Here is a 12,442-nt window from a genome sequence, read left to right on the forward strand (position 1 = left end):
AATGTCAAAGAACTCTCAGAATCAAAACTGGAGTAAGCCCAGGGAATGGGTTAGGACTCAGAAGGCAGAGAAATAACGACAGAGGTCAACAAGAAGCTTAGGCCACAGACGTGTGGTAGAAAGGTACAGCAATGGTCAGAAACGGAAGTGTCAGACAAATGGACACTAAATTTGCATTGGGGTGGGGGGGAAGACAAACTGTCCCAGTCCATAGGTAAATAGAGCTGAAATATAAGGTGAAAGCCAATAAAAGTCAGAAGGGGCGGGATCTTGGGTCTAGAGTAAGATCGTGTCCTATCACTTCATGTGGACTGAGTTTTGTCATAAAGCTTCTGCCAGACATGCTGGCCTTGAAGGTATACCTCTTTTCCACTCCCGTTTGATGGAAAGAAGGAACTTGGGCTATGGAGAAAAGAAGAATGTTCTGTGCAAGTGTGCAAAAACGTTGACATCCATACGAGAGGATTTCATGATAAGAAGTAGAAATGGCGTTCCCAGACATTAGTCCCCACTAACTTTTTAAGGTTTATTTATTTTTGACAGAGAGAGAGAGAGAGAGAGAGAGACAAAGCATGAGCGGGGGAGGGGCAGAGAGAGAGAGGGAGACACAGAATCTGAAGCAGGCTACAGGTTCTGAGCTGTCAGCACAGAGCCCGACACGGGGCCCGAACTCATAGACTACGAGATCATGACCTGAGCCGAAGTCGGACGCTCAACCGACTGACCCACCCAGGCGCCCCAGTCCCCACTAACTTTGACAACATGCTTCGTTTATTTGGTATATAAGCATGACATACATTTGGGGAGAAAAAAAGGCACACAGGTGGAAAAAATTAAATCACACGGCAAGTAACATTAAGTGCAGAATAAGCCTCATAAATAAAAAGTGCCATAAATATTACAAGAAGGAGAATGAGGGAGGAAGTGGATTTTCATGGATTATTGAAAGAGGGTTAGGATATGTAGAGATAGCCGGAAGGAAGAAGGGCTTCAGTTCAGCCTCAGAGTTGCCTTTAGCCTGTCAGACAAAGTGCCTGCTTCAAAGGCAGCCTGTGGCTCTCATTCTGTTTTCTGCTGCTACACTGTTCTCCTGTGCAGCACATTCCCCTACCAATGATATGTCTCTGCGGGGCTGTGACACTTCACGTTGGGGCATTCTTCTAGGAATGCTGGTTAAGTCCTTCCCTGAGAGCCTGGTAAATCGGGTAAATCGCCAGTTCGAGCAGAGAACGCTGCTGGCCCCCAGCCCTGGAGGCATTGGAGCTACCCAGCCTCCACCCTTCCGATCTGGACAAGCAAAGGCCCCTGAGATTCATTTTGTCTTCTTCATCTCACAGCGGCCGATGCTCTATCTCTTCTCTCGGGGGATTTTTGAGTCACTTTGCCTGAGAACACCCTTGCTTCTTCAAAGTTCCTCAGGACTATAGGAAAGAGAAGCAAGGGGCTGCCTCTGTACCTCTCAGACCTGACCTGCCACCAAGGGCCACTTTATTTTTTTTTTTTTAATCTGGCATAAATACAAACTGTGTATGTGTACCTGGATTTCATAATTCTCCTTGTCTAGAACCCACTTGCCTTCACTGGTTGCAGCAAAACCTATTGACTCTTGCTGCCACAGCCTGGGCCTGCCGTGTTGGCAGGCCATGACAGAGAGGATGTGAAGAGCCCCAGACCCATGGCCAGTTGGACTGTCCCCCACTCTGTCTTCTGGCTCATCTAGTTCTAACCACTGGGTTTCTCTGTGCTCCACAACTGGGTTCCTTTCCTTATTCCCTGCTTTCCAAGGACTGGCCGTCTTGCCATGTCCCCAGACTCTCAGAACTGCTTAAAAAATTAATTATTATAAAAGAAAGAGGGGTGCCTGGGTGGCTCAGTCAGCTAAGTGTCTGGCTTAGGCTCAGGTCAGGATCTCATGGTTCGTGAGTTCGAGCTCCAAGTCAGGCTCTGTGCTGACAGCTCAGAGCCTGGAGCCTGCTTTAGATTCTGTGTCTCCCCCTCTCTCTGCCCTCCCCCCTCTCCCCCCGCCAAATAAATAAAACATTTTTTTAATTAAAAAAGATAAGAAAGAGATTATAAAAGAAAGATATGTGTTGTATTCTTTTTAGAGGGAGCAAACGGGACAGTGGAGAGAGCCTAGATTTCAGAGTCAGCCGGTCAGGTAGATTGAATCCTGACTCAGTGGTTCCTAGATGTGTGTGTGACCTGGGACTTTTGCTTTTTGAGGCTCTAGTCCTCATCTGGAAAATGGGAATAAAGATAACTTTTCGGTTATGAGAATTAAATTAGGTGACAATAGTGCCTATCATAGTGCCTGTCACTTAAGAGGTTCAAAAATCACAGCTTCTACCCTAGCTCCCTAGGGCCCCGGCCAGTGCTTGGCAATCTACAACACTTCTGCTTCATGGAACCCACTATGTATGAAGTAATTGGTGTCTGAGGGTCTGCATGTCCACAGTGGCTGTGGCTTATGGGAACTCACATTGCCTTGAATTCCCAAAGAGAAGGCAGAGTCCCCGTTTTTCTTCAAGAAAGCCTGGGAAAGTGATGGAAATGAGAACGGAATAGCAAAATATGCACGAGTTGTAGACTTCTCCATGTTTGCTGTCTGTAGACCCTGTTCAGACACAGAGGCTGAGATTCGGAGAGCCATCAAGCATCCTCCTAAGGCACAATGCCACCGAGGATTGCCCTGTGGTCCCAAAGCCCACTCCTTTTGCGTGCACAGCCAGGGGAGACACACCGTTATTGGCAGACCTCCCAACCCTGTCTCAGCCGCAAATTTTATGGGATTCACTGTCCAGTTTGTACTCATTTATTTTTTTTTTTTAAGTTTTATTTAGTTAAGTAACTCTTCACCCCGCATGGAGCTGAACTCACAACCCCAAGATTAAGAGTCACGTGCTCTTCTGACTGAGCCAGCCAGGCACCCCTGTACTCATTTAAATCTAGGTTTAACGCAGCTTATTTTAGCATCTGCATGTCTTTGTTTCTTTAAATCAGAAGAATTTGGAGAAAAGAAGTGGTAGGTCGAGCCTACCCAGGGACAGGGACGCAAAACACAAAACAAAACACCAACAAAGAAGAAATGATAGGAAGATAGGTGAAGGAAGAAGCGATAGGAAGTCCTGATGTATTTTCCTGTGCTGATCGAAGTAGTTTTTCTATAGAGCCAACAAAGACCACCTAAAGCAAGACGCTTAGATTAGATCCAACAACAGGTTGATGTGTACATTGGCTGAAGGAGTTTATGGCCTCAGTTACTTGTTTCAGTTCCACGAGGCATAAAATGCTTGCCCTTAGAACTTCCTGACTTTCTGTTGTAGTGGTCCATTTTCCTAAATCCCCCTTTTTGTACTACCATCACCTGGTGTCAACTATGAAGCAGCTGGGACGGGGAAAGAAGGAAGTAGGAAATTGATTTCATCGCTGTTAGTTTCAGTGGCGCATTTATATGCAAATAGCAGTGCGCAGTGAGAGGGAATCCAGTAGGAAGGGTTTTTCTTTTTTCCTTTTTTTTCACACCTAAGAAATAAAGAGAAAAATGGGAGAATCACTGCTGAACAGTCACTTGATAGTTTAGCTTTGAGGGACTCCCTCAGCTCTTGCTTGTATATGCCATTGTTCTGATTTGTGGTTAGTTTTATTCTCCCACACACACATCCCCCAGTGCAGTGAGAGATTATACTGCTTTCCATCAGTTTTTATTTTTAGGGGCTTAACCAATGGAAACGTATCCATAGAGGATGTATTGAGTTCAAGACTATGTCCAGAGAGTCTTGAGACCGTAACTTAGCTTGCTCTCTGTATCTGCCAATCAACCACTGCTTGCCAAGCAACGCTGAGCCCAGAGTCATCAACCCAGCCAGTGTAGGACCCAGAGCTGCTATTTGCAGCCCTGGCTCACATTTGTACCCTTTTTTATGGCAATGAAGCAGAGAAAAACTGAAGTAGGGAAATCAGAAATGATTATCGTTGCAGTTTTAAGATAAAACGCTACCGAGGGGCGCCTGGATGGCTCAGTGGCTTAAGTGTCTGACTCTTGATTTCAGCTCAGGTCATGATCTCACCGTTCGTGGGATCAGGCTCCATATTGGGCCCCGAACCGATAAAACGGAGCCTGTGGGATTCTCTCTCTCCCTCTCTCCCTCTCTCTGCCCCTCCCCCCGTCTCAATATAAATAAATCAACATTTTTAAAAAACGAAACACCACTGAAACTGTTAAATGGGAAGCTATCCAAGCTCCAAACAGGAGAGCGAGGAGGGAGATATTTACTGATATGAAAAGTGGACTGGTTGGGATTTTAGGGCTGACAGTGACGAGTCTACTAAGGCTTTTCTAGACTGTTCCAGGAGGAGTTAAAGTTGGGAGGGAAGGCAAGCCAGACTTTAGGAGACTCCAGATGCACAGCACAATGCTATGGCAATAAAGATCCAAATACCTGAGACAGTTTGGCACTTTGCAGAAAGCATTCACGCATTCATTCGACAAATATTGATTGAGTACCTAGTATGTGTTTAGCACTTTGACAAGACCTGAAAATATCAGTTCAGTGAAAATGCACTTGTGCTGGATGGTGACATTCAACTCCTTTTAAGCAAAAATGACACGCTTCTCACCATGCATAAGGCATCAGTTGCAGACAGGGACCAATACGTTCCCGATGGTCTCTCTCCAACTGGCTCTGTCTCCTCAGTTTGCATCTCTGGTAGGCGCTGGTGTGATGTTGCTCCTGATGGTCAAGGTGGGACCCTTTTTCTACGAACTGCCAAATGTAAGTAGCACTGATAAAGAACGTGGAGTAGAGAAAAGACCAGATCTCCCCACTGCGTCTTGGTGGGGCATTCACCTTGTTCCCAGCGGTCGCCCCACCCTATCTCTCATCCCTTGCCTTTAAATTAATAGCAACCACTTCACAGGAGTGGTGAGTAAATAAGATGATATTTCTAATATAAACAGAATGGTGTTGAGCTAGTCATACGTGCTCAAGAAATATTAGATAATATAATTATTCTCATTTTCGTTGACCTTCATTTTATGGCTTACGCTAGAAAGTAAGCTGTATAAGTAAAGATTCAGTTAAAGATGACCAAAATAGACTTCAGATGCCAGAACGCCCCTCACCGACTCAGGCTTGGAAACTCATTGTGTATGCATGCCATCTGTTTCCCAAGCCGTTTCCAGAAGGCCTTGTTCTGCATTCATATGAACTCAGTTGCCCTGTGACAGTCTCTCTGCCTTGTGGTTGGTTCACAACACTAGAAAGCAGGGGTCTGAAAGTTGAGTTTTTAACTCTGTTCAGCAAAGCCACCTCTGTGCACTTCTATACTTCTGTGCCATTTCTTCCCTTTGTGAGAGACTGATGACCTTGCATTTAGAGGTGCATTACATATTGGCTATAATCAATTTGTTTTCTGTCACCATATAGATCACAGCTCAGTCACCATGACTTCCTTTTAAATTTCCTTAATGTTCCCGTTAGCCATTTTTAGATAGTGCTGAGGGAGGTGGAAGGAAGGAGGTTTCATTTCTGGGGTAGCAGCTTGGTGACACTGAGGTGGCCGTCCCTGAAGCCGGAGTGGTGGTAAATGTTAGCCCCATCCTTTTGAATATCTCCGTCCCGCCCGGTGAATAGTCAGGTTTCTGAAGAGCAGGACTGCCTCAAGGCTGTTGCTGCCTTCTGCTCTTGTGATTCGGAGACCTTGGAGCCCAGCCCCAGAATCTATGCACAGAAGGTGGGATCAAGCTTGTATTCATCACACAAGCTGTCTTCTGATGCCCAGCAGAAGTCATCTCCAAAATTTAGTTTACATAGCACCTTTGGTGCCATCACTCTGAAAGTCTGTCTTCGGAGGGCCACTCACTAATTTACTCTGAACGTGATTTTTTTTTTTTTTTCTCTACAGCTGGAAGGATCAGAATTTTTAAAAATTGCAAACATATGAAAATCTGTCAGGGGGTCCCCCCTGGGTGGCTCAGTCAGTTAAGTGTCCGACTCTGGCTCAGGTCACGATCTCACAGTTTATGCGTTCGAGCCCCGCACGGGGCTCTCTGCTGTTGGCGAAGAGCCCACTTTGGATCCTCTGTCTCCCTCTCTGCCTCTCTCTCTCTCTTTCTCTCTCTCTCTCAAAAATAAATAAATGTTTTTAAAAAAAGACTAAAGATCTGTCAGAATCCACTAAGGGCACTCCTTTATTATCAATACATTAGAGACAGAACAGCCCTTGCTTTTGGCTAACCATGCTATGTCACATTATTTTTATACCATTTTCTGGGTGGGAAAATGTGAACACCATCTGATCAGTGGGATATCTGAATAGCTTTAATAATGGGGCTCTGTGAGTATTAAACTATGAATGAGCCCTTCATCCTTGAGAGATTATGGACCCCTTGTTACAAAATCCTTATTGGAGTAATTGCTGGGGCATCCTGGCCAGGATCTCAACTGGTCGGCAAGGGGACCAACACAATGTGAAGGTTCACATTCAGAAAGGTAAAATTTTTATGGTGTATGACTTTGTGAAAGGATTTGTTTCTTCTTCACACTCCCTACTCTTCTTGCAAGAACCTCGTGAGGTTGAGTTTCTTTTCCTTCCCACCGCATCCTCCTGCAATGCGCAGAGCATGTGGAGATTCTTGACTGAGGATGGAGATTGGAGAGAAGTGATTCCTGCTGACTTCATCCTTGCCCCTTCCCTCCTCTGCTGACCTACTGAGCCCACTGGTCACCAAGTCACCTCAGAAAACTGGAGTAACCTGCCATTCCTGGTGGCAGGATCAGTCTAATGCCCAGGCAGAGCATATACAGAAGAGATGGCTAGAAAAAGGCTGAGAAATGTGACCCTCATGCAGGGACTTCATGAAAACAAGAAAATGTTTCTTAGAGTAGGTGAGAGTCTGCTTTATCTTTTATTTTTATTTATCATTTTTTAATGCTTGTTTATTTTTGAGTGAGGGAAAGAGAGAGCACAAACGGGGGAGGGGGAGAGAGAAAGAGGGAGACACAGAATCTGAAGCAGGCTCCAGGCTCCGAGCTGTCAGCCCAGAGCCCCCCCACACAGGGCTCAAACCCATAAACTGCGGAGCCGAAGTCAGATGCTTAATCGACTTGCCACCCAGGTGCCCCCAGATTCTGCTTTGAGGTCCTGGTGATTTTTTACATTTGAGTGGCAAGGGTGACTTTTTGTGGTACCTTTGTGAAGATTTGGGAGTTTTACCTCCCCACCCCCACCCCTCCCCACCCCAAATTTTCTCCAAAGGGAAAATGAAACAGGGCTTACCTTCCCCTCCCCCCCCGCCCCCCCCGCAGGCTGTGCTGGCTGGTATTATTCTGAGCAACATCTTCCCCTACCTTGAAACCATTTACAACGTACCCAATCTGTGGAGGCAGAACCAGTATGACTGTGTGAGTACAGACGCGCTGGCTGAGGTAGGGAAGGACAGGGGGGAAGGTCGGAAAAAGGGCACGAGAACAAACAAAGAGATCAGGGTGAAGTACCCTAGCAATTCGTCGACAGCTGATACTCAAGCCTCAAAAAAGAAAAAATGGGTGCATGGAATGCTGAAATGTCATTCCACCTATGCAAAACTAAATGAAAAGGACAGAAGTGGCCACAGTTAGGTATGAATCTAGTAAAAAGGGTTTGCCACACATTAAGTAGTCGAATGACTTTTAATCCAGTCAGTGTGATTGCATGCCAGGATAGGAGAGACAAATCCTGCTATGAGAAGGCGGTGTCTTGAGAGGCAGAGCTGCTGGAGAACCCTCCTCCCATCTAGAGCACAAAACTGGGGACACAAAGGGGAAACAGCAAAAAATAAAATATGGGGGATATAATACGATGAAAGGAGAGGAACCCCATAGAGGCAAAGAGAAATGAAAGGGGGTAGTTTTCGGATCCAGGTCCCTGAGGAGCTAAGAGGGTATGTGGTCCAGTGCACAGGTACCACTTCTAGGAAGAGGGGTAGCCCTTCCAGCAGGACTGGAGACAGGGAGGGAGAATGACGTGGGGACAGTAACTAACAAGTAGCAGGTGGCGGTGGGGGGGGGGAGCAAATATTCAAGGGAGTTTTAGCCTATTCACACTATGAAGATGAAAGTCAAGTGGCTTGCTGAGAGCGATGGAGAAGGTGGTGAGGTAAGGGGCCAAAAAGGATGTTAAAGATTCCCAATAGCCACAAAAGGTCTTAAAATAGCAACTACTATTTGGTGAGTGCTCTGTGTTGCTTTGGGGATGATATTTTTAATCACACACAAAAAAAGCCTATAAAGTAGATTTTGTTATCCCTATTTTGCACATGAGGTTTCAAGAGAGAATTGAAGAGAGGAGTGATCAAGGACACCTGCAAGAATGGCTAGGCAGCGTTGGGGCCCAATCATTTGTGAAGGCGACGGCCCAGAGGGCTGTGCAGTTTGTTCTCTGCACCCTGGGTTTCGGGAGGGAGCGGGAAGGAGAAGATGGGTTGAGAGATACAACTGATCTTCCCACTTGTGCTTATGGTCATGGTCTTCCCTTCCCCTTCTTCCTTCCCCCCACTTCTCCATAAGATTATCTGGATGGTTACTTTCGTATCTGCAATTTTCCTGGGACTGGATGCGGGACTACTCGTTTCACTAGCCTTTGCCTTCTTCATCATCGCTGTTCGGTCACACAGGTACTTTGTCTCAGGTGATAGGAGGCTGGCTGTGGCGAGGTAAGGCAACTATGACCTGAAAGCACATATGTTTCCTTTCAGAACTAAGATTTTCCTCCTGGGTCAGATCCCTAACACCAACATCTATAGAAGCTTCAATGACTATCGGGAGGTAAGATTCCAGATCAGTCCCGCTCCTTTGTCCAAAGGATGGTCTGGACCAGGCCCGCTGCTTGGTTTTTCTGCAACAATCCCTTTGCTGTTGTTGTTTGCTAACCTACAGACACATGTTTGCAGAGGCGGGGAAAGTGATGCAGGACGGTGGAGGTGGGGAACTTAAGTAGGTAAATCCTCAGAGTGCTGCAGCCAGTTAAGGATCATGTCCTTGGTGGGGAGGGGCGGTGGGGAAGGCCAAGGAAAAGAAAAGAACAAATGGAAGGCGGAGAAGAAAGCAGGAAAAGCAGGGGGTGAAAATGACAGGGAAGAATTTGCTAATCCTGGCTTCTTACGAAGAAGAATCCAGATTCTCTAGGGAGTTCTAGAGATTCTTTCTTATTCTACAAAAGAGCTGAGAAGTTTCCCTCCACTTCACATTTGTCTTGCAGGTTAAAAACATTCCTGGGGTGAAAATCTTCCAGTGCTGCAACTCCATTACATTCGTCAATGTTGATCAGCTAAAGCACAAGCTATTAAAAGAGGTGATGGCTTCCTCCCCTGCCTTTCTCCACCTGCTCCCCTCCCCCGCCCCCTCCCCAGGGACACCCCCTCTTCCTTCCCCCACTCACCATCTGGCCTCTCTCTTACATCTCTCAGGTTGAAATGGTTAGGGTGCCTCTTAAAGAAGAAGAAGTGTTCCACCTGTTTAATCAAAATGAAGACAGCTCACAGGAAGAAAAGATTTGTCAGTGTTTCTGCAACTGTGACGAACAGGAGCCACCACCCAGGGTTGGAAACCTCTTTTCCTTTCTGCATTTTTCTCCACATTTTATAAAGAAGTGCACTGGTAGTTGAAGAAGAAGTAAGGAAAGAAAATCAAAACCCCCTCAGGGGCTTTGACTCTTAGATGGACCATGGGTAACTGGAAATCAGAGATTTCTACCCAGCAATGAAGGCACAGGTCCCCTTTTGAGATGTAGATCTTGACCTTAGTAGGTAGGAGGAGATGTTTGGGTCGCTACTCAATGGCCAGTGACTGACCTGAGCACAGAGAGCACAGTTTGCCTACCGAGATTGACGGTAATACCCTAGTTATACCTATTTCCCTGACTTTCACCTGCCTGGCTTTCGATTTCTGAAAACAAGTGGCTGAAAGATTGTTTTCCAGTTCCAACAAAAGCAGCAGAGTTAAGGTGGCTGCTGTTCTCAAGGACATGCCAGGGTCTCCTGATGTCTGCCTGTGACCGAGGAAATGGTGGTGGGGGGTAAGCAAAGATGGAAACTTCACACCATCTGAAGGCTATTTTGGCTGATGAATTATAAAGTGCTCATTATTTCCAATTCAGACTTGATCTAAATTAAATTAATTCCCTTCATCTAATATTTATTTCCTTTCCCCTCAGCAGGGCTGCTCATTTCTAGCTTTGGGGGCCTTTCACCCAGCCTATACTTATACCCTGGAGGGGCAGCTCTATCTACACACACATACACACACACACACACACACACACACACACACACACACACAATTTACTCCCCCACCACAAACATCTCCTGTCCCCCTCCTCATGTTGGCCCTTGCAAACGCCAAGCACACACTCTCCTTCCCATATACCCTAGTGGAGTGTAGGCTCTACCGAACTCCCTGAAAACACCAACTTTCCTGCCAAGAGGATGGAATTAACACTGTATCAAATTTTTGTTCAGTATCCACACTGCACTGAGCATTGTAGAGGATGTTTACAGGACATCAGCAAATACACTTCAGAGTAGAATAGGATCACATAGCATTTGAGTTTCTACCCTGTGCCCAGAACTGTGATGCAATGAAAAAAGAAAATGAATTTTAAGGGTCTCTGCCCTTAAGTAGCTCTGTTTTCTTTTTCTTTTTTCTTGTGGCAAAAAGACATATAACATAAAACTTACCATGGTAACTATTTTTAAGTGTACAGTCAGTAGTGTTAAATATATTCCCATTGTTGTGTAAGCATCACTACCACCTACCTCCAGAATTTTTTCATCTTGCAAAACTGGAGCTCTGTACCCATTAAACAAGAGCTCCCTGTTTCCTCCTTCCCCCCCACCCCCTGCCCAGCCCCTGGCTACCACCACTCTACCTTCTGTCTCTATGAATTTGACTATTCCAGATACCTCATTAAGTGGAATCATACGGTATTTGTCTTTTTGTGACTGGCTTACTTCACTTAGTATAATGTCCTCAAGGTTCATCCAGGCTGCCCTTTTTAATTTTATTTATTTATTTATTCATTCATTCATTTTTAATTGTTTTAATGTTTATTTATTTTGAGAGAGAGAAAGAGAGAGTGAGCGTGAGCAGGGAAGGGGCAGAGAGAAAGGGAGACAGAGAATTCAAAGCAAGCTCTGCACGGTCAGTGCAGAGCCCGACGCGGGGCTGGAACTCACGAACTGTGAGATCATGACCTGAGCCAAAATCAAGAGTTGGACGTTCAACCGATGGAGCCACCCAGGCGCCCCCAGGTTGTCCTTTTTTAAAAAGGACATTTGTCCTTCAAAACATTGACAAAAGTAGACACAAGTATAATGAGCCTCTGTGTACCCACCATCCACCTTAAGATTGATCAGTTCATGGACAACTTTGTTTCATCTCTACACCCACTCCGAGAGTTATTTTGTAGCAATTCATGAAATTTTTTTAAAAGATTTTATTTTTGAGTAATCTGTGCACCCAACATGGGGCTCGAACTCACAACCCCGAGATCAAGAGTTGCACACTCCACTCACTGAGCCAGCCAGGCGCCCCAGTTCATGGAATTGTAAATCAAACTAGGGAGATGACTCTCTGTTAATGTGACCTACATGGCTATTATTGTATTTTGTCAATCCTATGCTCCATGTTTTTTCACATCTCTGAAATTTGGATTCAGGGCACAGCTGATGGCATGCCACAGTTTAATTTGCAGTGATTTCTTTTCTTTCTTGATAATATAGAAAGTAGTGGGACACCTTAAAATTGATGAAGTAGGAGAGTAAACCATTCCACACAGTATATTGTCACGTTCAAAACTGTGTCTTTAGATTTTAACAACTCTAAGTAAAGATTTTAACAATTTTAAAGGGAGATCAGCATGAGTTCGAGAAGTCAGGAAACAACTTCTTGATAGCAATGGGCTTGAGCTAGGCAGGAGAGAGAAATTTGGATTTAGGTCAGATAGGAAAAAAGAGGACTCTCCGTCTGTGGACGGACTTGAACAAAGACGCTGAGGTAGAAACAACTATGAGGTCCTCAACAGCAAGAGGCTTGGCCTGGAAAGTAAGTTCAGGCAGACACAGCGCGAGTGGATCATGAAAGTCTTTGAAGGACAAGAGTGTAGAGTGGATGAAGGAGAGAAAAGGGAGGCTCTCAGAGGTCTCCTTCTGCCTGAAGGATCTTGCATCTCCCTGTCACTGTGCCTGTCCTCCAGAGGCCTGGCCTCGGTGACTCCGAAGCCTTAAGGAACACCCCTGTCCTTTGAACCGTAACTTATTATCTGTGCATACCACTTTTTTTTCTGTTATGCAAAATATACTACCTCGTACAGTTTTTACCTTAATGTTTTTGTACTTGTTTAAATGTGTATTTATTTATTTTGAGTGGGGGGAGGTACGGGCAGAGGGAGAGAATCCCAGACAGGC

At 45.5% G+C, this 12,442-nt stretch overlaps 1 protein-coding gene across 3 annotated transcripts in view; it reads left to right on the forward strand.

Moving 5' to 3' along the window:
- SLC26A8 (solute carrier family 26 member 8) overlaps nt 1-12,442 on the forward strand; it is an 84,484-nt gene that overhangs the window by 59,906 nt on the left and 12,136 nt on the right. For 2 of the 3 annotated variants that reach the window (XM_019456902.2, XM_053905089.1), the window contains exons 11-16: nt 4,695-4,772; nt 7,308-7,427; nt 8,547-8,653; nt 8,735-8,804; nt 9,238-9,330; nt 9,446-9,577. In XM_019456902.2, the coding sequence (XP_019312447.2) occupies nt 4,695-4,772; nt 7,308-7,427; nt 8,547-8,653; nt 8,735-8,804; nt 9,238-9,330; nt 9,446-9,577 (600 nt within the window). The remainder of the gene's footprint in view (nt 1-4,694; nt 4,773-7,307; nt 7,428-8,546; nt 8,654-8,734; nt 8,805-9,237; nt 9,331-9,445; nt 9,578-12,442) is intronic. The other variant, XM_019456901.2, reaches the window with a different exon arrangement.

This window comes from Panthera pardus, unplaced genomic scaffold (assembly GCF_024362965.1).
Source record: "Panthera pardus isolate Hobbes unplaced genomic scaffold, ASM2436296v1 HiC_scaffold_17, whole genome shotgun sequence".
NCBI classification, from domain to species: Eukaryota; Metazoa; Chordata; class Mammalia; order Carnivora; family Felidae; genus Panthera; species Panthera pardus.